The sequence below is a fragment of the Mycteria americana genome, chromosome 2, assembly GCF_035582795.1.
Source record: "Mycteria americana isolate JAX WOST 10 ecotype Jacksonville Zoo and Gardens chromosome 2, USCA_MyAme_1.0, whole genome shotgun sequence".
Lineage (NCBI taxonomy): Eukaryota > Metazoa > Chordata > Aves > Ciconiiformes > Ciconiidae > Mycteria > Mycteria americana.
This window is the reverse complement of record NC_134366.1, coordinates 51,571,879-51,597,167: the sequence shown is the minus strand read 5'-3', so window position 1 is coordinate 51,597,167 and position 25,289 is coordinate 51,571,879. Positions and strand designations below refer to the sequence as shown.

At 46.0% G+C, this 25,289-nt stretch overlaps 1 protein-coding gene across 1 annotated transcript in view; it reads right to left on the bottom strand.

Annotated features, from left to right (window-relative positions):
• Positions 1–11,693: 11,693 nt before the first annotated feature.
• TMC2 (transmembrane channel like 2) overlaps positions 11,694–25,289 on the bottom strand; it is a 34,844-nt gene continuing 21,248 nt past the window's right edge. Inside the window, exons 15-20 of the mRNA XM_075493388.1 lie at positions 23,936–24,003; positions 22,808–23,047; positions 21,043–21,168; positions 15,413–15,491; positions 13,089–13,209; positions 11,694–11,947 (exon numbers count right to left, since the gene is read on the bottom strand). Coding sequence (XP_075349503.1) covers positions 11,694–11,947; positions 13,089–13,209; positions 15,413–15,491; positions 21,043–21,168; positions 22,808–23,047; positions 23,936–24,003 — 888 coding nt within the window. The remainder of the gene's footprint in view (positions 11,948–13,088; positions 13,210–15,412; positions 15,492–21,042; positions 21,169–22,807; positions 23,048–23,935; positions 24,004–25,289) is intronic.

Genomic DNA, 25,289 nt, shown 5'->3' with positions numbered 1-25,289 from the left:
ACCGCAGCACACCTGTGCGTCTAGCACAGACCACCTTTCAGCGACCCTTAGTGCGGGGGCTTGGGTTTTAACAGCAGGCAGCTCAGAAGAGGAGGGAATGAGGTGTATTGTATGAGCCAGAGCTGGATGCTGAGGACTGAAACAACTGACCTCTCAGCTGTTCAAAGCGACTCCACACCTACCCACCCTGTATGTGGGTTAGGGTTAGATGTAGGGTTACGTGAAGCAGGGAGCTCAGCATAGGAAGTGTGGCACGTTGCACAACTCGGAGCTGGTCTGCCACGAGGACAGTCGCATCAAAGACTGGGGCAAGCTTTTGCCATAACCCTACACACAGGCACTGCTCATTCCTGTGCTGTGGCTGGAAACCCTGTGGTGCTGCCATAAAACCTAGAAAGCTGCTGTGAAGCTCACACCTGTAATTATCACCTGTAATGCTGAACCCGTTAGCCTTGCCCAAGAAGCTAGTTCTGGTCCCACAGGCTGTTTGCCGCATCACCTCTGGAGAGCTGAAGGGATGCTGAGAGTGAAGGAGACAGTCTGGATATTTGCCTTTTGGGTCTGAGCTAGCTCAGGACTAACGCAGGGCAGGTGATGACCCTACCAGCATTTAGGCACTCTCAGATGCAAGTATGTTAACAAAAGTGGATTTCTGGGGGCAGGCAAACACCCAAGCATCGATCCAGCCTGGCAGGTTTCGGGTGGATGATGGTGGTGGCTTGCCCAGTTGCAAAATGGGAGGGTGCGGATCATTTCCAAGACCCCGGTAGATGGGGCTGTTATTCCTGGTTTGTCCACATTTCGGCTGCTGCTGGTGGCCTGGCCAGAGAGCTGGACAGGGCGGGCACCAGGCGAGGGAAGGATGGTCAAAAGCTGCTTTGTAAACACACCTGGGCCTTTCAGGGTGACTCCCTTCGGTGAAAGAGATTGCCTGCCCCTCCTAAATATCCCAGCTGCTATTCAGTGCTGTAGGAGGGACTTTATACCACTGCAAACCCCCTGGCTACGGGGACTAGTGGAGAAGCATCTTCAGTGCCAGCCTCCATCTCTTGCAGTCGGGGCAGAGCTGGTCCAGCTGGTGCTCGCCCTGCTCTCACCTGGCTTTTCCACTTCCCTGTAGCAAGATAGTGCCCTCTCACAGGGCTCACAATAGACTTTTTGTAAAAAAAACTCTACTGTTTTTCTATATGTGTCTGAGTTAAACTTGTTGCCTCCGTGGTCGGCTGCAAACCTTGATCATGCCTTTTAAATCTCCCTAAGGGAGGAAGCATGGGATGCTGCTGGCTTCCAGCAAAAAGAAACACGGTGCTCCTAATTGAAAATGCATTGGAAACTTTCTAGCTCATCCATCCTGCTTGGTTTATTGCTTCCAGCATTTCTAGAGTGATGTGTCTTCTCCCTAGTACTCCCAAAAGCTCACAGCTAGCAAAGTCAGGTTATAGAATTCACTGCACCTGTTGGCTTTGCTTAAATAGGGAAACATTAAGCAGCACATGTAGAGAGCAGAGTGTGTACCATTTTCCTTCATTTGTTATTTTGCTGTTAGAAGCTCTAACTTGATAGACAAGATTAAAAAAAAAAAAACCCACCATCACTTCCCTCTCCACAGCATCTTTCCTAGAGGCTCCTTTAAGCCACGTGCCTGTGCTTAGCTGGGTAAGGTTTTATGAGCCTGAGGTGCCAGGGGCTGGAGCATCTCCTCCCCTTGGCTCACAAGGACTGGTGTGGGGTAGGAGTGAGCATACTGCTGGCTTTTTTTCTTGGTCTTGTGAGGCAAACCCGCTTTGTTTGGATGCTGCAAGTAGCCAGCAGTTCTCCATCAGCTGTTCCAGGAGAGCTGGGAAGTCAAGCAACTTGTTTTTCTGATTTCAGGGGTTCAACCCTTTGAAAAGCTGTGAGATCAGTTTTAAATCTCATTTTTTGGTTGCCTAAGCATGGCTTGGATTCCTTCTGCTGGACTGTGACTTCTAGTCTGCTCCTCTACCTTGTTTTAAATTTTATTTTCCTTCTGTGAAAGCTATGTGTTTGTGTTTTAAAATGAGAACTAGGATTTCTCAAACCATACCTTGAATATAAAAGCAAGAACTTCATTAAAATGTCAAATCTGAGACTCAGGACATAAAATGCTGCAAGTTATCAGCACCGCATGGTGCCCAGGTGGGACAAGCACTCTGTGGAGCCATCCTGTTGTGGTGGCAGGTTGGTCTGTTCTGGCTGCAACGTGGAAAGCTCTGTTCCCCTGGCACCTGGGAGATGGAGGTTGCTCTGTTCAGGTAAGTGTCAAGCCTTTGCATCTAATTTTTGTTTTAAATCTTGGGAGTCTGTTCTTCCACCATTACAAGAATAGTGGATTGACCTTCCCTTCTAGTGTCTGTTTGGTAGGCACCTGTGTTAGAGCAGCACATCTCCCAGCTGGCTGCAGCCTGGGAAAGGCTCGGTGTGCACGCGTGACCCCGTGTGTGTCCTGGGACGCGAGGGCGGCTGTAAGACTCTGCTGTCTTCTGGGACTGTGGCTTTGTGATTAGCAGCTCTTGGGGCTCTTCTACTAAGATAATTGCAACACGAAATATGAAGGAGGACAATGAGTGCCTCCTCTGGGGCAGTGGAAGACAGAGGGGAATAGTGCAGGGACCAGGCGCAGAGCAGCCGTCTCTTTCCTTGCTGAGGCTGGGGTGAGCTTAGCAGTCACGGTAGCTGCTCGAGCAACGTGTTGCTAGTACCATAGGGACTCCTGCGGCAAGCGTGCTCTTGGTACATCTTCCTGGGTTAGGTGAGGTTTAACGGAGGCTGCCTAGGATATGTCTTGGTGCTGCAGAGCCCCGACGTCCCACCTCCCCTTTTGCTGGCAGGGTGCGTCTCTCACAGAGTAGGTTTGGGATAAGTGGTTACTGCAGGGCGAGGAGAGCTGTCCCACTGCGTTGGTGTTTGTGGACCCATTTAGGGGCTCCCTGGCAATAGGGGCTTTGAGCTTCAGGCTGGTGCCTTGACTGACCAGAGAACAGAGCTGTCCCCAAAAACACCCTGAGGCTCCCTTCTCACCCGCGGCCAGGTGGAGCAATAGCCTTGCAAATAGTTTTAAACAGATGTTACTTTCAGAGGCTCTGCCTTGCGTCCCTTATTCTTCCCTCTGAACGCAAAGCCGGGACGTGCCAGGAAAGGGGCACCATGCCGGCTGCGGGCGGCTTGTGGCTGCCAATGCATCAGCACCAGCTCCCCTTCACCCAGGGAGGATAACAATCTGAAATGCAATTAGTAAATGAACTGTGACTAAGAGGAGTTGAATCAGCACTGGGCTGGGACGCGCTCTTGGCCGGGAGGTGCATGACTTGGTGGCAGGTGGGAGGGAGCTGTGGCTGCCCATCCTCAGGCAGGCTGTGCTGGAGGGGATGGTGGCTGTGGGGTAGGTTGGAAGGAGGAAGATCAGGTTGTGCCCGTGAGCTCTTGCTGTATTTCTTATTGGAGTGGCAACAAAGAGATGCGAGCTTTGCGTGCTGTTTGGGCCAAAGTCCAACCCGAAAAACCTTATCCCAGCTACGTGCAACCCCCCTGTATTTTTAGATGGTTATTTGTTTTTCCTCCTGGACTTTGGGTTGGAGGAGTGCTGTGAGCAATGTATATCTGGTTCATCCCTGATGAAGTGATGGTTTTGGCTGTTTGGTGGATAACCAGTTCAAATACACTACTTGGCTTTGGCTTCGATGGCACTGTGGAAGCGTTGCGTACCTAGGTGGTGACTTGTCCTGTCCCAGGACAACTAGATTAGCTCTTCAGAGCCAGCAAAAGGTCTTTAAAGCTACTTACTCTCCATGTTACTGGGGAGGGACATAAGAGGCTGGAAGGGCATGTGCCTGACACTGGGCTTTCCCTGGAGATGGGTAACAGCAGATTTCCACTGCTTCTGCATGAGGGGACTGGCTCTGTCCACAGGTCAATGCTCAGGGCAGTGCAAAGGTGGAGGTTTCCCCCCTGCTGGCTCTCTGCTGCTGTGGCACAAGCCCGTCCCGTGCGGGGATGATGGCAGACATCTGGAAAGTTGAGCAGGAGCTGTGGGGAGTTTCCTAGACTGAGCTGCAGCAACTTGTAAGGGAAAGCTTGCCGGTGGCTAATTAGTTATATTTGCATATGCAGTGTCAAAATGCTTCTGCAGCCTTGTCCTCCAAAAAGTGCTGGGCTTCCTGGGGAGCAGAAGCTTGGCTTGCCAGGGCCCTCTGCAAAGCCCCTGCAGCCCTGGTTTGGGGCCATTTCCCCGCCACAGCAGCTGCTGATGGAGCTGGGGGACCCACAAGCTTCGTGTTCAGGAGGTGTTTGTACCAGAGCAAAGAGCCCCTTCTGCAGCCTTTTGCAGAAGAAACCTTGGTTCCCTTAAACAGCTTTGCTTTGAGGGAGGGAGAATGGAGAAAGGGGGAGGACACAGCTGCTTGGGATGTTTCTGCAGCTGCTGTTCCCCACTAAAATGGGGTTACTAACTAATTTTTCATAATGTTCCACCTATGACTAACCTGATCCGCACACTTGATCACTGTGATGGTTTGCCCATCCTCGAGCAGTCCAGGTAACAGTGCTATGCCACTATGGTTGTTTTTATTTTATCTTCAACTGAACTGAAGTTATTTTTTCTTCCTCCCACATTGCCTGGAGAGAGATGGCATTGGCAGCTTCTGCAAGCATCCTTCGGTTCCCACCAGATAAGCTCTCCTCGCCTCCGTTCCTGCTTTAATATCCTGCAGCTGTTTCCTTGCAAAACTTTTTCATTGCTTGTATGCAGCAGTGGTGGGTGCGGTGTGTCCTTACCCCCGTGCTGGGCCCGACAGGGGTGCAGCGCTGCTGAGTTTCTAACCCATCCACTTGCTATTTCTAGGGCCAAACCCTCCTGATTTCCCAGCTCTGTGAGCTGGGTTAAATGATGCTAAATCCTGCTCCAGTTCCCTGGGGCACGAGCCTCTGGGGAGCCCAGCAGGGCTTAGCCCTGGGGGCTCTCGTGTCCAGCCGGCACTCTCCTGCCTGGGTCTGGTCCCCGGGAGGTGGGGGAAACCCTCTGTGGTTGCCCCTCTCCTCCCCTTGGCTGCTCTGCTACCTTCGGGTGGCTTTTGGCCATCTGGCCTTTTCATGGGGGTTTGATGCTGATACACGCAAAGCTTTTGCCCGCTGGGAAATGGCATCTGTCCATCTGTCCCTGGGCGGCTGTGGGCTCTCCTTCATCCGTCTGCACGCTGCTGTGGGAGGATGTTTGGTGCACCAGCCTCGGTGCTTTCCAGTTTTGCTGTGAATCAAGAAGGAGTGCTGCAGAAAATAATATCCATCCTGAAACATTTTAAAATCTGCTCATCTTTATCTCAGTGCCTGTGTGGATACACGCATACGCAGACCGTCTCCCAACATGTGGGAGCTTAGTGGCCTCCGTTTGCTGCGTGCATGGAGGAGGCGGGTATTCCTGGGTAGCACCATGTGGTACCAATTTAAGATTTAGAGACAATGTTCACCACTGGTTTTGCCCATCTATAGATGGCTGAATTGAAGGGGACCCAGGGATTTGGGTCCTGTGATTGGAAATTAATGATTGCAGCAAAGCCAAGCCTCCCTGCGTTAGCTTGCCGCAGCATAGCATTGCGTTGGTATAGTCCATTTGAAACACAATGCTGAATTCTGATTCAGCAATGATGACTATGTTGTGTGAGAAATGGGCTGGGACCTAGAAATATTCAGTTTCCAGAGTTGCCTTTTTCCCTAGGGAAAAACTGTGTCTGAGCATTTGTGAGTGATAAAGCCTTGGCCGCAGATGAAACCGGGCTGCCACCTGCCAAAGGACAAGCTGCTGCCTCGGGGCTTAGGCAAGCGGCAAGAAAAGCGTGACGGAGAGAAAAAAATCCCCATGGTTGTCAGGCTGGAGAGCTGATAATGTTGCATGCAGCATGAATCAAAATGGGAGGATCACTCTTTAAAGCCTTTTGGTGAACAAGTCTCTTTTTTTTTTTTTTTTTTTTTTTGGTCAGGATGTTGCTGCTTTGAAGAGACATGGTTTAGAGATGCAGTGGGCTCAGGCTTCAAAGGCCCCCATCCGACCTGCTTTGGTGGCAGCAAAGACATCTGATATATGGTCATGGAGAGGGGTCCGAGCATGCTGGGGTGCAGAGGGGTGGGCGACCTGCTGGAGCCGCGACCTGCTGGACCCACGGCCTGCTGGGGTCAAGTCAGGGGCCCGCAGGACGTTAGATTGAGTCTTAGTGCATCTTCACCAGGGTGGAAGCCACTGTGGTGCTCCTGGTGCCGGCAGAGCCCCTGCCTGGCTGGGCACGCTGAGCAGCATGCCTCGTAGTGTGGGATAAGCCGCAAAAATACCAGTCTTCATCACTGGGAATTTTCTCTGGTTGTGGGGAAATGGCTGCTGTTGGTTGTCTTCCTTGCCTGGATTCGTCAGTGAAGGTTTCTCAGGGTAGGTCTCGGCAGGTGCTGGAGCCAGTGCAGCTTGTGGCCCCTGGCCCTACAATGGCTCTTGCGGTGTGTGGAGCCTCTTTGTAGTTGAGGGGTTTCTTTAGCTTAGATTTGCAGATGACACCCCACCTCAGCACCGTGAAAGAAACCAAACGTCCCTCCCCAAAACTCTGGTTTGTTAGCTGGTATGAGGAAACCCTTCTCCCCCTGTCATGAGCAGTGCTGTGCAGTGAAAGACACTGAAGATCCCAAAGAAGAAAGGAGGCAGATCACACGCGAGACCTCTGTAGATCAGCGTTTCAAGCAAAGTGACAATCCTATGGCTGTGAAGGTTCAAAAATCTGTGATAGATAGCTTTATCTTGGTGCAGGCTTGGCTATAGGAGCAGAGGATGAAAGAGGGCTCAACAAGATGATCTTGACTGCTTGTTTGGAGTAAGTGAGGCTACCAGAAAAAAATGCTGCCAGTGGTGGTGGCGGCGTGCAATGCTTGTTCCCCTTTCTTTCCTTGGAAAGCTTCATATGAGCTACCTGAAAATGCAAGCTCAGATGTTTCAAAGTTCTCTTTTGGAAGGAACTTATTCTCCTTCTGGAGAGAAAAGCTGATTTTTCTGCTTTGGAGAAGCCAAGGCCCCAGTATTATGGTACTGAATGCAAAATCAGTGTATTCTTTGCAGGTACATGAGATATTTGGACCACTTTTCTGGCTTTATGAGCAAACCTGTTTAGTAGCGTCTACTGTTTTCTGTATGTGAGTACAGAAAGCAGTTTGCCTCATACCACGGCCGAGCACAGTATGAAAGAAATGGCTGAATGGTATTTTTGACCCTAAGAGAAGTGTGCATGTTGGCATCCCTTTCACAGCTCACGTTTAACCACATGTATTTTGTAAAATTGCCATTTTAAATTTTATTTTTTATTTTGTTGAGATTCCTGTTCATCAGTAACACTAGGCAGATGCTCAGTCTTTCCATGCTCTGTCTGGCCACGCAAACTAAAAACTGATGCCCACGAGAGTTGCCTGTTTAAAAACAAACCTTCGGTGAGAAGAATAATGAAAGAATTAAGGTTAGATATTTCCTTGTTTTTTACCAAAACCTTTTGGATGCAGCATTTGAGCTAGTGGCAATAGAAGATGTGAAAAACTTGAAATGCAGAGGGCTTTTCTAGTCATATGTGAATGCAAACTGTGTGCTGTGTGAGATGGTACTGGGCGGCTCCCACTACACGCCACTGAGCTCCTTTTTTTCTTTTTTCCTTTTTTTTTCTTTTTTCCTTTTTTTTTCTTTTTTCCTTTTTTTCTTTTTTCCTTTTTTTTCTTTTTTCCTTTTTTTCTTTTTTCCTTTTTTTTCTTTTTTCCTTTTTTTTCTTTTTTCCTTTTTTTCTTTTTTCCTTTTTTTCTTTTTTCCTTTTTTTCTTTTTTCCTTTTTTTGTTTTTTCCTTTTTTTTGTTTTTTCCTTTTTTTTGTTTTTTCCTTTTTTTCTTTTTTCCTTTTTTCCTTTTTTTTCTTTTTTCCTTTTTTTTCTTTTTTCCTTTTTTTTCTTTTTTCCTTTTTTTCTTTTTTCCTTTTTTTTTTTTTTCCTTTTTTTTTTTTTTCCTTTTTTTTCTTTTTTCCTTTTTTTTCTTTTTTCCTTTTTTTTCTTTTTTCCTTTTTTTTCTTTTTTCCTTTTTTTTCTTTTTTCCTTTTTTTTCTTTTTTCCTTTTTTTTCTTTTTTCCTTTTTTTCTTTTTTCCTTTTTTTCTTTTTTCCTTTTTTTTCTTTTTTCCTTTTTTTTCTTTTTTCCTTTTTTTCTTTTTTCCTTTTTTTTCTTTTTTTCTTTTTTTCTTTTTTTCTTTTTTTCTTTTTTCTTTTTTCTTTTTTTCTTTTTTTCTTTTTTTCTTTTTTTCTTTTTTTTCTTTTTTTTCTTTTTTTTCTTTTTTTTCTTTTTTTTCTTTTTTTTCTTTTTTTTCTTTTTTTTCTTTTTTTTCTTTTTTTTCTTTTTTTTCTTTTTTTTCTTTTTTTTCTTTTTTTTCTTTTTTTTCTTTTTTTTCTTTTTTTTCTTTTTTTTCTTTTTTTTCTTTTTTTTCTTTTTTTTCTTTTTTTTCTTTTTTTTCTTTTTTTTCTTTTTTTTCTTTTTTTTCTTTTTTTTCTTTTTTTTCTTTTTTTTCTTTTTTTTCTTTTTTTTCTTTTTTTTCTTTTTTTTCTTTTTTTTCTTTTTTTTCTTTTTTTTCTTTTTTTTCTTTTTTTTCTTTTTTTTCTTTTTTTTCTTTTTTTTCTTTTTTTTCTTTTTTTTCTTTTTTTTCTTTTTTTTCTTTTTTTTCTTTTTTTTCTTTTTTTTCTTTTTTTTCTTTTTTCCTTTTCCTTTTCCTTTCCCCTTGAAGTCAGCCTGAGCCCCAGAGGAAGCTAGGGATGGATATAGTCTTTCAACAAAGGTCAGGGGAGGAGGAGGGAAAAAAAAAAATCAATGCTGAATTCTCAGACAAGTACTTATTGCTGTTCCTAACAATACAAAAATAGGGATGAAACCAAACACTACTGAATACTCCAATGAGTTTGTGGAGTTTAACCTCCAGTTGCATGTGCGTAACTGGTAAATAGGCTCAAAACTCAGAGAGCCAAATAATCGTTTCGGTCAATATGAGGACCGAGGGTTGGCATTTTTACACCCTTCACAACTATTGGGCTCTAACAGAGGACCCCACTGTGAATCGGAGTCGGGGAAGAGAGTTGCCACCAGTCTGCAGAAATCGTTGTCTAGCTGATACCGTCACCCTTGTATCCTCGAGCCTCTGAGCTTGCAAAAGGCATTGATCAGTGGGTGAACCTAATGTATTATAATTAGAGATGAGCAAACCTTGAAAGATTAATTAGCTAATGGGTAGTTGTGTGCTCCAGAGATGACAAAGTGCTTCGTAGTGCTCAGTATTATTGCAGGTCTCAGGGGCCTCATTCAGAGAGCATTCAAATCCTGGAATCTGGATCTAAGTCTGCCTCTGCTTCTCAGGTTTTCAAAACCTCTTTGGAGTTCTCTATGGATTCTTCATAATGTTTCTTATTGCCCTTATATTGCTTGTGCAAATAAATAAATATTCTCTACTTTTCTTCCACGTGTGCACACATGTATGCATGCACATGTTTCCAGCCCCTTTCTGTTTTCTAGCAGAGGTGAGTGAGAGCTGATGCCACGTCTCCCCTTTCCAAATTGTGTTTTAACGTGATGTGAGGAGCTAAGAGGAGGGAAATCTTATTCCTCATTATGCAACCATTCCCTAAGATACGAGTCTGCAGGGCAGACCGGCTGGGCTGAAATCAGGGCACCGAGTCGTTTCTGTGACATCCTTCTGGATTAGCAGGTTGGCAGCACCTTCCCCCAGCAGTTTCTGAATAATATTTTCTATGGACACCTGTGGAGAAGCATGGGGGACAACAGCTTCTGTGTCCTGAAAAAAGCCTTCTCTTGTCTGACTTTTCTCCAGTTCAATGACTGGGTATCTCTGGGTATCACCTGCGGACAGAGGCGGCAGGAGATGCAACCGCAGCCGTGTTGCACCAGTAACTCTCACAGCAAAAAGGCAGACAAGACCTTATCTGTGAGCCACAGCTCAGAGAAATGTCCTTCCAAGACCAGGAAATAAATCTGATGAGCGGCTTCCCACGTGGAGGCTCCCTGGGAGAATGAGCGACCCTGACCATCGCAGCGTACCTGGGAACAGCCAAACTGACTTTGAGCCGCACACCAGGACAGCTATTTCTACAAATAACCCATTGACTTTTCTGTATTTGAAAGCAAAATGCAACGATTTAATTTTTTAAGAAATTCTGAATTCTCCTTTTATTTGGCTCTCGCTTGTATCTCCTGGAAGTACTTCTCTAGGGCTCTGGTCTCTTTTATAAAGCACAGACATCAAAAAGTGAGCTAGGTCTCTATCTACAAATAAGCACAGCACAATATTTAAGCTCTTAATTCCTTTGAGGAATCAGATGCCTAAATACTTTCATTGGTTTGGACCTGAAAAACGGAATCCTTTTCCCAATCTGCCTCACATCTGACCTAACTGGACCCCTTTGCCCAGCTCCTCGGAGGTGGACATTCCCAGACTGAAGGTCAAATGCTCTGTGCTCTATGAAGCCATAGAGGAGAAATAAGTTACTGAGTTTCCTGTCCTGAACATATCATATGACAAGATTAGTGGCATTTAGTGGAAAAATTCAAGGTGAGAACCTTTAATCCCAAATATCCCAGCTGTAGTGGAATTGTTACTAGCTATATTTATGGATTTGTTTTTACTGAAGAGCATGAGTTTATTTTTTTATAGACATTTTTATGAAGAACAACACATATGTGAACACCGGATCTAAGCTGGCTGGGATGGGTTTGTGTCAACAACAGGAAGAAACTGTAGGTATAAAAGAGCAGGTCAACCCAGAGAAGTTGCCACGGAGTCCTGGGAAGTCCTGTAGATCTGGAAGATATGATCCTTAAGTTGCACCAGAAATTTCCAACTGATTATAATCAGAAACTAGGCCAAAGCACTTGTAGTCTCTCAGTCGTGCTGGGTGGTGTCACTAAATTAGGAGGTGTATTTTGGGATTGAAATAATGGTGCAAGCTACTGTCAACAGACTGTGAAAAGAGGAGCAGAGTGGGAACCCAGAGAAAGCGGTGGTGAGATACACAGGGGGGTTGAAACAAAAAGATGAAACTTTGGAAGAGGTAGACTGGAGGAAATCTATCCCGAAGGATGCAATGCAGCTGACAAAACCTCCTGTGCCGGTCTAGTAGGAGTCCTCTACTCCTAGTAGTGGCTGCCATGCAGCTGGACAGGGACGCTCATTTTTTTTAAAGAATACTTAATTCCTCAGGTAGAGGGACAGCAAAAAAACCCCATCCCTTTGTTGAAATGACAGGTAAACTCACGCTACTTTTATTAACTGAAGAAGCCTTTGAAGGGACTGACAAGCACTCACACCACGGAGCGAGCTCACCGTGCCGCTGTCAGTGGCCACAGGGCTGTGTCCTGTATGTAGTGGTTTAGCAATGCCACGGCTGATTTTCATCCTGACCACCTCCCGTTTCCTTCGTGATCAAAATCAGCGCAGCTATTGCAGGTTACAACACCAAAGTACTACTAAGCTTCTAAACAAAGCTGTTTTAGATAGTCAGTGTTGGATAGATACAGATCATCACGAGTGGATGACCAACATACAGTAATCATTTCCTACTAAAACTATGATAGTGCATGCAGCATCTCTATTTTAACGTCAAATGGGAGAAATGTTGCTGAGCTTATCGAGCAGCATGTGAGTAGCGTGGCTGCCCTCTCCCCCTTCCGGGGACTGGTCCCGGTGGGTGCCCCCTTGGTCTGGGCTGGCCAGGGTAAGGTGCCCAGACACCCAGTGTCGGTGGCTGTGTCACGAACACGTGCGGCGGCGGGGTGAATGCTGCTCCTCTCCCACCAGTCGTGGGGCTGCCATCCAGGGCTGCTGCTCTGCCTTGCTTCCCGACAGGGCTGGTTCTATTAGGAGACGCTATTTTCTTGTCTAGAGCAAAGATTATGAGTATTATTTTATTGAGAACAAACACTGCCTTTCTTCCTCTCCCCAGTGGCTGCTGTTTCTTCTACGTGCAATAACCCAAGTGTCTGGGGGTTTGTGTTTGAGCATCTGAGTGAAGAAACCATAAATAAGACCGTTAGCCCCTGGTCAACAGCCAGTATGTGTCTCTGCTGCCCGAGCCCTCTTTGCAGGTTCTTACTGATGCGTTTATAAGACGTGATAGTCCTACTAGCCATGCTTGTACACCTCTAGCCATGTGGTGGTCATGGCTAATTGCTGAATTTAGTCTTTATTTTCAATGCACCCACAATGCTGCCAGCACTGTTTCCACTTAAATGAGTACCCTGGGTCTGCTCTGGGGAGAATCTGTATCGGGTTGGCCTGAACTTTCCAGCTCATCTGGGCCTGTCCAAGAAACACCCCGTCTAAATGCGAGAGGGTTATGGTGGCACTAGTCTGCTTTTCTCATCTGCATCAAGATAAAAATCAAAATCTTTCACGTGTTGCACTGTTTCTCACAAATGAGAGCAGGAGGCTCTGGTGGTCAGGAAATGGCTGGTCCAGACTGAGCCTGGAGGATCTGTCTTCCCTGAGAGTGCACGGACCCTGGTGCCAATGCTTCCTCCCGCATCTTTCTGCCCAGCCACGGACCTCCTCAGCAGAGCTTACAGCATGCGTTTATTTGCCCTAAGACCAACGCAGTCCTGTTAAAAGCTTCTGTCTCATTCATAATGAATTTTCCAATGAAAACCTCCATTTGGAGAAAAGCCTGTGCCTGGCTCAACTCATCAGCCTGGAAACAATGCTGGAGTTCAGCATTTTTCCCAGAATAAATTGCTGGTTTCATGACCGGCATGGTTAATAGCTGGGATAGGAATCATAACTTTGAATTACAATTCCCACACTGTGATAAGCCTGCGTGAGACGTAATCCAGTCTAAAAACTTGCCCTTCCTGGGTGTCCATTGGCAGGTGGACTTCTGTAAGCGGACAAAATCTGTACTAGTTATACTCATCTGATCCCTTGCAAATGCATATTGCTCCAGTTTCTCAATCTTTCCCAGTCATCGTTTGGTGGCAAGAGGAGCCTTTTCAGGAAGGTTGAGGAGAGGTTGTTTGGTTTTTACCTTCTCCTTGTTTGGGGTGACTTTCACTCTTCGTACTTGGTGTAAATAAATCCTCCAGATCTTGCAGCACGGGGTTAGTGCTGGCTTTGTTGTTTCTCTTGTTTTTCTCCTCTTCACGTTGCTGCATCAATAAAAACCATCGGGTTTAGTTTGAAACTGCAGATGTCATCTGTGAAATGGTGGCCTGGTGTCGTGGTTGGCCTGGCTAAGTGTTTGTTGGTATGAATGTAATCTCTTTGCCAAGTTCAAGGTGCTGAATCTTGGTCTGGTGACCTAGGGTTTTAGGGAAAGAAAGTACATCGCAGGCAGGACTGAGAGCCTGGGAAGTGATGGCTCTGCTCTTGTTAGGGCAAAGCACTTGCTGATAATGTGGTTTAAGTCTACCAGGCTGTCTGTGTGTTTCTGCAACTGCCAACCTGCACTCCCTCGGGTTTTGGTTTGTTTTAAATGTGGACCTCTTGGGAGGGAAGGTGTGAGTGATAAATGCCAGAGGAAGAGAAGGGAGGCATGGCAGCATGGGGATGGGCTGTAGGGCTGTCTTTGGTTTTACTTGCATACATTTAGGTCTTCAAAAGATTTTCGTCTGGATGGCAGAGGGAGGAAAATACCCAGGGGCTGTTTCTGCTCAAGACAAGCATGCCGGAGGGGAAAGGGAGAGGCTGCCCTCTCATGCAGTGAGAAATCTTGGATGGACTCCACTCCAGCTCCATCCCTCCTCCCAAAAGGGTGATCTGCCAATGGAGGGAGTTCTGTGCTGGAGCCACGGAGTGCAAGGTGGCTTGTGGCCTTGCTACAGCGGAGAGGTCCCAACCCACAGAGTAGCCTCCATCCATTCAGCAAACCTGGCAGACTTTGGGGGCAGCCATGGCAGATCTCTCTGAGCTCAGCAGGTCACCACGCGGGGGTCTCTAGTGGGCTCCAACTGCTGACCGCCCCTGCCATGAGCAGGCAGCTCCCATCCCTCACTCCCTAAGCAGTGGGGATGTGCTGATGCCCTCCCTTTCCCCCTGCCCTGCTGGGTACCCCTCTTCTTGCCAGGCTTGGCTGCCTCAGCAAACCTACAGGTGCCTGCGCGACAAAGATACGTAAGATCTGTGCAAAGGCAGGTACTTGTCTGGAGATGTTTCTGTTCCTTTGGGTTGCACCAGACCCTGCTTTGTGACCCCTCCATGGGGGTTTGTGCTCCCTTAAACCCTGATCACAACCAGTTTGTGCAGCGTGAAATAGTCTATGTGCCCTTAAGTTCGAGTGTGCTGTAGCATGTGTTCAACTCTTGCAATACTTGAGGATGCCCTACGCACCAAGACCCTCATTTTAAGCCCTGTGCATGAGTGATCAGTTCTGAATTTGAGCATTTGGATGTAGTTTATGGAGTCTCATTTCTCAGTGCACACATCCTCACTTTTAATGTTGCACCAATCTCTGCTTTATGCAATGCATTGCTTGATGTGTCGTTGCTTCCTTGGCTTGGATCCTGCCCTGGACCAGTAAAATGGCTGATACCAGTCCTTTGACGGCATCATATCCTCTCCTGATGCAAGGCTCGATACTTTGGACACATCTATGTACTACAAAACAGCACAGGGTTAGAGACCCACCAGGAAAGCTCTGGGGGAAACTGGTGCTGCCAGACCAGCACAGGCACTGGTAGCAGGGCACCTTTTCTGTTTCTCATTGAGACTCATGATCTGAGCAGAGCTGCGCTTTTGGAGGTATTCTGCTGCCAGACCTAATTCATACTAATTCAAGAGTCCCTGCATTATGGTTCTCTGCTTGTTGCAACCTCTCCCAGTTCTGGATATCATGAGGTCCAAATCCTACCCTGCTAATTTGAACCATTGCATCTGTCTGTATCTTGCTTTTCCTCTCTGCATGGCACAGACAGACACCAGCCTCCTTTGTAAAGTGCTTTGAGAATTACTGGTAAAAAATGTTATTGCCATGTTGTTATTTATGGCTCTTTGCTCTTAGCTTGTACAAAATCTGGCCGTGGTTTTGATAGGCCTATCATTTTCCCTGGGAAATCTCAGGCTCCAAAACATTACTTGAACTTTGAGGTAATTTATTTTTGTAGGTGGAAAGCGCAGTTTATGGGAAAACTCACTGTAGTTTTGATGTACGAAATAGCAGCCTATTATGGGATGTGACCACTCTTTGCAGTTAGCCATTAAATGCCATCAGAGAGGACTGAACAAGCATAAAATGCATCTTCCCCTTGTGTCACTAATGTGTTCAGAAGTGAAGAGCAATTTAAAAGCCTATGTTGCACATCAGACTTGAAGTGCATGGTATTTCAAAGATGGCTTTGCCAGATCAATACTTACCATTTGCATTTTCTTCTTCAGCTCTGCATTGGCGCGCTGGTACGCTTCAGCCACAGCGTTTAGGTAATAGATGGCGAGGCTACAAAAACAAATGCGTTGCTGTAGTTATAGGATCAGGGGAGAGAGAAGGTTTCACAAGGAGGGAACATTGAATTTTTGCCTACCTTCTAATACCTAGTTTTCCCACCAGCTATCTCCAAACTGCCTTTAGAGGCTCAAGGCTTAGGAAAAATTCAGGCTGCCTCGTGGCATGGTCAGGTAAGATGGGCTGAGCCAGTCCAGTAGCTCACTTCTGCTCAAAGAGAAGAAAAATGACTATCCTGCCCTCCTGCCTCTGCCTTGGCTGGCCACGGGCTCTGTCTGCTTTCTTAGCACTAGCCTTGGCCCTTGGGTCTTTCCTTGGTGGTAAGCCCATTAAACTCATTACCCCGGTGAAAAACAACTCAGCTGATAAAACACATGGCTTTCTGCCATGGCTCAAAGGAAAACCAAGAGAGGCACCAGGTCACACAGGGAACTTAGAAAAAACTAGGAAACAAGGAAAATAGTGGCAGGCAACAGTCCTCAAGGCACAGTCCGCCTTCCCCCTCGGCCAGGGCTAGCTGCCTCCTGCAGCCTGACAAGGGGCTGTCGGGAGCGAGCAGAGATGGGAACCGAGGGTGAGCAGGAGCCAGGTCGAAGCAGAGCCACTGGCTTGAGTTTTGATCCCTTCTTCTGCAAAAAGGCAAAGGCAGGGGAAAAACGAGCCAAGCTGGAGGGAACGGAAAGGCGAGCGGGATGGGAGAGGGCGTGCTGGCAGCCAGCCTTTGGCGCACGGGGAGGCGCGTGTTTTAAAACACGTCCAAGTGCCTGGGGCTGTCTCGCCACCGCTGCCACTCGCCAGCCAGTAATATTTTGGTTGTCAAAAATGTCTCCTCGTGCTTTTATTCTTCTAAATTATAAACATCATCTGCTCAGTAACTCTGAGCCATTCCCAGGAAAAGCACCAGCCGTTCAGTTCATCGCTATAGATTTTTTTTTTTTTTTTTTTAAGTAAAGTAGAAAATTCTCTTGTAAAAGAAAAGAAAAAGGCAGACTAAAAAAAAAAAAGGTTTCCTGAAAGTACATAACCTGCTTGTGTGGCTCCAGCCCAGGTTCAGCATCCTCAAACCAGACTCGAGGATTTTGTGAGCAGAGTGCCTGACTCTAAGCCCAGCAAGGCACCAGCGTATTGGTTTCCAGGTGGGAGATCAGGAGGGGGTACTCTGGATGGCCTTTCTTGAGGCTTTTTGCAGCGGTCTGTCTGGGGGAAACACATTTGCTTCCTTTTGCCTAGTATTAACCCAAAACTCGGTCTTGGTGAGTTTGAAAATGGTTATTTTTGATCTTCTCTAAGGATGCAGTAATTTTATTTCTTCTACATTGTCAAACTCATTGCCTAGGAAATATATTGCTTTGTAATCCAGGGCTTTGGTGCTGCTCTGCCATTTTTGTTGTGACCAGGCAGGACGTAAGTGCCTGGAGCACCCCTGTTTTCATAAAGATAACTGGATCTGCCTATTCAAAGCCATCTGGGATGCCACGCGCTCTGTTTCTGAGCTGCCTTCTGAAGTTCATTGAGTAACTGAGCAAATCCATTCCCATTCCCTTTTCAGTCCTTTCTCACCCTCTGCGTTAGCAGCTAGCATCGTCTCCAACCACCACAGCTTCCTCCCCTGCTGAGTCCTGTGTTTAAGGGGGCATCGATGGGAAGGGTGTGAACTTAGCAAGTCCCTCTCCCAAATGCTACGAGATACGAGTCTGCTCTGACTGCCAGATAAGCCTGAGTTTCCTCTGTCCTTGGTTTATTGCAGGTTTATCGTTCAAGGGAGATTGAGTTTGTCGGAGATTGAGCTGCCCTTAAGGGGTCTTGGGAGGGAGAGGGGAAAGGGACAGTGCCACAGGAAGGGGATCTGGGGGGATGCCTTTGCTGCAGTCCAAATCTGCCTGACTACCTGCAGATTTGGACTGGGTTGTTCAGGCCAAGACTCAGCAATGCTGAAGCAGCCTGGGCGATCCTCCAAGGTGCATGCCAGTGTCCTGGGCAGGTCCTACAGGTGTTCTGGATTTGCTATTGAATTCCTGATTCACACTGCTAGTGGAGGTCCCCAGAAAAGGCAGAGCAAAGCCATGTCCTGGTCTGACTGTGAGCAGCGGCATGAGGAGCTGTAAACTTTGCTGGGAACTCAAGTAAGCATTAGCAAATGGTGTTTATCCACTTCTAATGGGGTGCTTTAGGTCTACCTGTCTCTACAATGAGCCTGGGGATGCACCCTCATGCTTGAGCTGCTTAGCATGGATGCTGCGTGGCCCTGCACCCCTCTTCTCCGATTTACTGCTCCCCGAGAGCTAGGGATAGGGTGTGGGTCACTGTCCTTCTCTAGCTTGCACAGTAGTTTTGAATCGTTTTCTCCTTCCCCTTGATGCAGTAAGGTGCTTCCAGCTTCTGCCAGGAAGCTCTGCAAGCCATGGCTTGAAATCCTGCTCCCAACCCAAGTGGGATTAGGTTACATGCCTGCGTGCAAAGTATCTCTGCTTCTTGCTCTGTTTCCTTTTTCCCTTGTCCTCAGGCAGCTAGAAACACGACAGTAAGTTTGACACCCATGTCACCTGCTGGACCCCATAATTGTCTGGGACCAGAAGCCAAGAACAGAAATAAATAGAAGAGGCATTTTGGATTGCACCTGGAAAAAGACAGTGGGTTATCATGGCTTGAGAAAATGACTTAATTCAGTCCATATAAGCAGAAAACACACTTTTTGAGTGTCTGCCATCAAAATCAACAGACTGTCCATTTACGATCCACCTGTTGCTCTTTGTAGAGACTATTTGTTATTTAGGCTGCGTGCTACTTTGAGAGCTGCTGGCTCTCTGCTCATCAGGACCAAATGAAGCTCTAGCAGTTGCATGTCCCTGGTTTTAATCTCTTGGCAAACTGGATGTGGATCAGTGTAAGGACTAGCTCCAGCTTGACCCTGTCTACCTGTCTGCACCATGGCAGAAGTAGCGGCAGAAGCTGAAGACTTTCAGGGAGAAGGCAGGAAACTGGGGACTTGTGTATGATTTATAGTTATCTTCTTGCTGGAGAAAATGGTGAAAGAGACATAAACATAAGTTTCTGGCCACTGGTAGCCATCGGTCACAGGACTGTAAGCAAAAGGAGTATTGTCTTGCTTTTCTGGCAAAATTTTAGTTGGGGTAATTAGATTCTGTCTCCCTGTATATTTAGGTCATTTTTGTAGGCATACAAAGATGGTGTGCTAAATTTGAGTCCCTTAATTGTAAAGTTTCTGAGATGAGAAAAGGACCCAAGCCTTAGGAAACATCCTTGTAGGGTAGCTGTAATTTTGCCCGGAATTATTCCGGGAAAAGTTTGTGTGCACATAGCGAGCGATACTTCCACAAGGCACCTGATGCTCTCGGGGCATGCGAGAGCTACTGCCAAGGGGCTGTAGGTCCAACTTGTCCAGGGACCATGGCGGCACCCACTTTTTTAGGGCTGCGACTCTCTCGGTAGCTGAACGACTGGAAATCACAAATATTTAATATCCTCAAAGGCCACACAGGCAGTGTATCTTGGTGGGAAATGAGGATGTTTTGGGTAATGTGGACACAGGGCATCTCTCAATTTGTAGAGGGGATCGGGGCAGAGACAAAATGGTGCCTCGAGGAGAGACAGACCGATGGGAAGGCTGTGGTGTGGGAATAGCCCAGACTGGGAAGGGGTGATAAAAGGTATCTCTTCAGCAGATAAACTGGATTTGTGCTGTTCCCTGTCCCGGCTGTCAGTGGAGGAAAGGTCAGGACACTGTTACTGAACAAAACATTATTTTCAAAGGTCTACTGCTCTCCCACCACCTTTTTTGGGGGGGTTACATCAAAGCCTCAGAAACCTGACCTGAGCCCTTCTGTAAAGGTCATCCATTTGGGGTGGATTAGTTCTGCGGTCTTTATCTTGCGTTTGTGGTGGCACCTGCTAGTGCTACTGTGAAGCCCGCAGGAACAGAGCTAATTACTCAATAATATGCTTGGCCGTACTGGGGATGTAGCATGAGACTTCTTGTTTCCTGCATGTATCTGATCTAATTCTTCTAAATGTAGGATCTGTCTGCACAAGTTACAGTATCTGATCATCTTTATTGAGGTTAAAATGAGCAAGTAGTTCAAGGCAGGTAGAGGGATGACAGGTCGTTTTCAGTTTAATTGGGATTTTTCTTAGGCTGTTTCTATAAGAAACTTCATAACATGGGAACTTGTATTTCACAGAATCACAGAATCGTATAGGTTGGAAAAGACCTTTAAGATCATCGAGTCCAACCATAAACCTAACACTACCAAGACCACCACTACACCATGTCCCTAAGCACCTCATCCAAACGTCTTTTAAATACCTCCAGGGATGGCAACTCAATCACTTCCCTGGGCAGCCTGTTCCAGTGCTTGATAACCCTTTCAGTGAAGAAAAATTTCCTAATATCCAGTCTAAACCTCCCCTGGTGCAACTTGAGGCCATTTCCTCTCGTCCTATCACTTGTTACCTGGGAGAAGAGACCGACCCCCACCTCTCTACAGCCTCCTTTCAGGTAGTTGTAGAGAGCGATAAGGTCTCCCCTCAGCCTCCTTTTCTCCAGGCTGAACAACCCCAGTTCCCTCAGCCACTCCATATAAGACTTCTGCTCCAGACCCTTCACCAGCTTCGTTGCCCTTCTCTGGACACGGTAATTTGATTTAATTTAATGGCATTATCTTCAGTCTAACTTATTCAGAATGAAGGATCACAATGCCCAAGAGTGGCTGTACTGGATCAGCCTAGAGGCCCATCTCCAGTGTGTGTGGATGCCCAAGGAAGAGTCTGAGCAGGCAAGCATATTGTAATACGCTCCCCAAACCTCTCCCTGTCTCCCACTGTTTAGTCTGGAGTGTTCAGAGCTGCCTATAAAATTTGGCCACGGCTTTTTCACTCATTCTGATACCTATGGAAACCTCGAGAACAATGCCAAAACTATCTTTTTAAAAAAGAAAAAAAGAGAACTGCCCTGGTCCTAGTGCTGCTGAAGGTGCTAGGGATTAGGTGTGGTTTCAAAGATGAAATAATCAGACAGCACTGAAACAAATTCCACGTGTATTATTTGGAAAAAAAAAAAACCCAATCCCAAAAAACAAATAAACCCAACAACCCAAACAAAAACCACACCTCTTCATATTTTTGGAATGTGTAATTTTTGAATGCCCTGGCTTGGCAGTGCTGTAAATACCACCAGCTGTGACAGGAATGGCTGCTCCAAAAGGCACCAGCCTGAGACTGTCCATTTATTTCCTACTGGCTACTGAAAATTTTTTGTATGGAAGCTGTGACAGCTTTGATATCCATGAGGCCTCTGTCAGCAATGCATTTAATCTACAAAGTTGTGTTTAATTGGGTCAGGAAATTAAATTTTGGAAAATTGTGTTGGGCGAAGGTGAGGGGGTTAGGGAGTTTGTGTCTGCCCTAATCCAGGCTGTTATCTCAGCAGAAGCTGTATTTAGACCTCACTGACATCCCACGTTTTTTTTTTTTTTTTTTTCAACCTCCTCCCCCCAGCCAGGCATGTAATATTGCAAGGAAAACTTACACCATGAGCAGAATTGCAGGTATGATTAGTCCTGGATTTGCCACATAGCTGAAGATCTTGGCAACAAAAAGTGGGAAATCGAGCTCGATAGTCTCTTGAATGACTTCATACATCCTTTTCTTTCCACTGGAAAGACAAACAACCAGTTAAGGAGTGTAGGTATTTCCTGGAGGGACAAAATAGCTCCTAATCTAATGAAGCTAAGTAACATGTTTCCTCTTTCTTTCAGTGAGCATCAGCTTGCTGTTGGCCACCAAAGATTTTGAGATGCCTTCATTTTAAATTATCTATTGGTCCATCCATTCCCCCCTGCCCCCATTGATTATAAGAATAATCTTTGCTAGGCCAACTTGCTCCTGGGGTTAATACATTTATTTCCACATGTGGCTCCATTATGAGTTCTGACTATTTACCCCTCTGAAATGTATAAAAGCCTACAGATTGAAGTAACCATACATTTCTGATCAATATCTTGTTAAATATGGCCTTTTCATGGTGGAGATGACTTTCCATATGCAAATTCTGGCTTTCTGAAATAATGAGCCAACTTGAAGAGCTGCTAAGTAATGACAAAAATAGCAAGCTGTGATTATTGCTTAACAGGAAACTCAGTGAAAGAGTAATTTCAAACCGGATTGATAAAGCAGATGAGAGTATTCTGTATGAAAGGAGAACAAATCTGTAATAAGGCTGGATTACGTAATTGACCTTCTTCTCTCCCTAGCATCTCTGGGTCTGTGAATTCAACCCAACGAGTGCTATTTCACATCTTTAGGCTTGCTGCCTCCTGGGATCTTGCAGGATTCTGCTCAGGAAGGTATTGGATTCTGTCCTGATGATGAGAGTCAATAAAGACAAACTTGGCTAAACAGTATCCCAACTTCATCAACTGCCTGAAGCCCAGGGGAGCTGAGCTTTCAGTTGAGTTGAGAGGGTGTGCCAAGGGTCTGAATCAGGCTGAGTGGCCTGATTTGAAGGGTTGATTGGGAATTGAAATAGCTCTTTCACACTGCAGATTAGTCATCTCCAAATGATAGTGTGCGTGCAACAAGTTTCTTGTCAGATCTTCTGACATTGCTCGTTGACACCTGTCCTTGTTACAGAATTGAGGGAATTTTGGTCTCTTGCCTTCTCCCCTGAGCCTTTTAGCTTTCTATTGTCATTCTCCATTAGCAAGTGGATAACCTAAAACAGTGCATCTACAGGAATAATTTGTTCCAGGCTGGCTCCTTGCTGAGTCAGACTCAGCAGGCCCAGGAAATGGCGTTACTGAATCAAATTAGACTTTATTGGCATGTTAACCTGGCCCACTGAATGCTCTGTGCAATGCTGATTCTGTCCTAATTAAAAAAAAAAAAAAAGAAAGCTGCAACTCTTCAGGCTCAGATCTATCCATTTCCTGCTATTTTCCAACAAGATTCAAGACGTAAAATACATCTCGTGCTGTGGGAGTTTTTGGCTCTATGGAAGGTCTTTGGACCCCTGTTTTGCTCCCACAATGTTCCTGAGAGCCTTAGGGGTGCTCCCATTGCTTTTTTACTGGGGGCTGCTCCCTGCTGTCCCACCCCTGCTGTCCTCTGGTGCTTTCATGGGCACGTGTTGCCTGCCGCTGGGCACGGCCCGTTGCCTCACATTGCTACGGATTTAACCAGATGGAGACTAGAGGCATTTCACCACCTCTGCTGGAGGCCAGGCCTTTTAACTTCATGAAAATAATCCCATGTATCAGAGCAGAAGACTGGTGTTTTGGGTGTTTTGCTAGTACCTGAACGGTCCACAGTCAAAGGAGGGAGGCAAGGACATGATGGTGTAAGCCACAGGCAGGAGGCTGAGGAACAGGATCAACAGCAAAAGTCCCATGTAAAAATTATTAGACTTGGATGCTTTGAAGACTCGTTCATGAGGGACATTGCTGCTCATGACAGCCCAGCACTGAAAATACATGGAGGTTAATAAGCGCAGCACGTTTATACCCATGAGCCCTGGTGCGTAAAAGGATCCCATCCTGAAAAGGAAAGGAGAAAGACAGGTGCTATTTTTTGACAGACTGAAAGGTTTTTTTATTTTCAGAAGAAGGAAAAAAAGTGTTCATGTGGTGGCAAGTTTACCCACAAGTAAAGTCTGAGCGGGCTGGCTTGCGCTACCCCTGTGCTCCCGGAGGAGAAGCCGCATGCATCCACATCGGGGTACGGTAACCATACATTGAGGATCAGCGAGGTCTCAGACCCCTCAGTGCTTGTAAACAAAGATTTTCAGTTTGTGATAAAAATCGCTTGGGGGTAGCTTGGAAAATATCAGGCGAGTGTAACCAGCAGGGAGAGACCTCCCTGAGTCTGCAGAGATGTTGTAGTAGGGGAACGGGCAGAAATCGTCAATCCGTGGCAAAAGAAACCTTGCTTCCAGAGGAGGTGAGGGTGCTTTGTGCTGTTGCCTATTGCTTCTCGTGCTGCCACAGCAGGGCAGAACAGCTCCTGTTTGACCTCCCTTGGGACAGTTTTGGGATGTGCCTTTCCTGCCCGACCTGCTCAGCTGGCTCCGTGCCCACCCTTGCATTGACATGTAAGCTTGTGGTGCCCCCAAAACCCTTTCTGATCTCCTCCCGTAGCGTGTGGACCATCTTAATACATTTTTAGCACTGGAAAATGACTTTATAAAAGTGAGAGTGGGACAGGGTTTGCAAGACTGTTCTCTGCTGCAGTTATGCCACTGCTGCTTTTGGACGAGTAAGTCGGCATTTTTAAATTTCCACTTTTAAAGTCAAGCACAGAAACCCAAACAATCAGAGAAACCAAAACCCAAAGGTTATTCTAGCTGGCTTGGAAGATTTCTAATTCCACTGGCAGGTTTTCTAAATAATGAAAAAAAAAAAAAAAAAAAAAAGGAAATATCTTACCAAATCATTCCCTGGTTGAACACCAAACCCAAAACATTGCCGCTAATGTCAAACTCGGCGTAGGATGGCTGCATGGGGAAAGAAAGGAGAGTGTGTTGTTGCTAGAGGTACCTGCTGTTGTTTGCTGCTGGGTATAAGGATGCTTATTTAAAGCTGGTATGAAGGGATTTCTGAGAGGGCTCCCTCTGTGTCCCTACTGCTTGAGTGACCAGCAGCAGTGCAGTGAAAGCAAAATTGGAGCTACTGCGCTGTGGGCTGCTGCTTCTCTCTTGGCTTGCTAAAAATTGGAAAGATATATGGAGGTGCTTAGAGTTACTCTGTGGTTATTTCTCCCTGCTAATATAAAGCCAGCTGCGAGCAAGGGAGCCATGGCACAGGACTAGGTTTTACACCCCAGCTGGTGTATCTGGCTATGGGCTTATGTTCCACCCTGGTAAAATATTGAATGTTTAAATGGTGATAATGATGAGCTGGAGGGCAAATGCTATGCCAGATATATCCATGTCCCCAGGTCTTGCAGCAGCAGGCTGCTGAAGAACAGAAACAGAGGGCAAAGGGAGAGAAATATGAGGGAATATATGGCCTGATGGGTATCTGGTGGCATTTTGCTCTGTGCTAGCCAGTAGTTAAAATACTGCTTTACGGAGCAACCTGTCTGATGTGGGTGCTAATGGTGGTAAGTCCAGAACAGGCCGGTCTAATCTATTGACACTATTTGTTGTTTTATAAATTATTATTCTGCTAGATTTGCCTATGATGAAGCTAATGTTTCTTCTACATACATCTGCTTTTGCGCACACAAAACTCAGATGACTTTTGGCAGATTAAACTGTGTAAATATTTTCTTTTAAATTTTTTTACTGCAATGCAGAAAACATGGTTCTAAGAAATGATGGGTGATGCCCTTATATGATTGAAATGTCCTGTGCAGTATGTCTGTTTTTCACACAATTTGCATGTACTTAATACTGTCAGCAGTTCATAAAGTTGAGGTTTAAGGTGTTTGTCTTCTATGAAGAAAACTCGAAAGGAGCCTAGTCAGAGTCTTGCTTAGCCAACGGCTCACAGCTTTGGGAAGGGATGGGTGCAAACATTGTTTTCTTTGTTCTTTTGATTCCAGTCCATTTCTACTTCAAATCTTTAGCTAGAGGATAATATTGGCTTCTTTTTCCCGTGAAAATAAAGACAACTTTCCGTGCCTGCTGTCCTCTGCCTTGACTACTTCTGTGTGAGAAAGCTGGGTTAAACAAGAGACTTACTCACTATATACATTAGAAAAACACATATACAATTGTGCTGGTGCCCATGGCTAGGTTGGTTAGATGGCTGTTACCAAACCATCTTTCACTCCTTT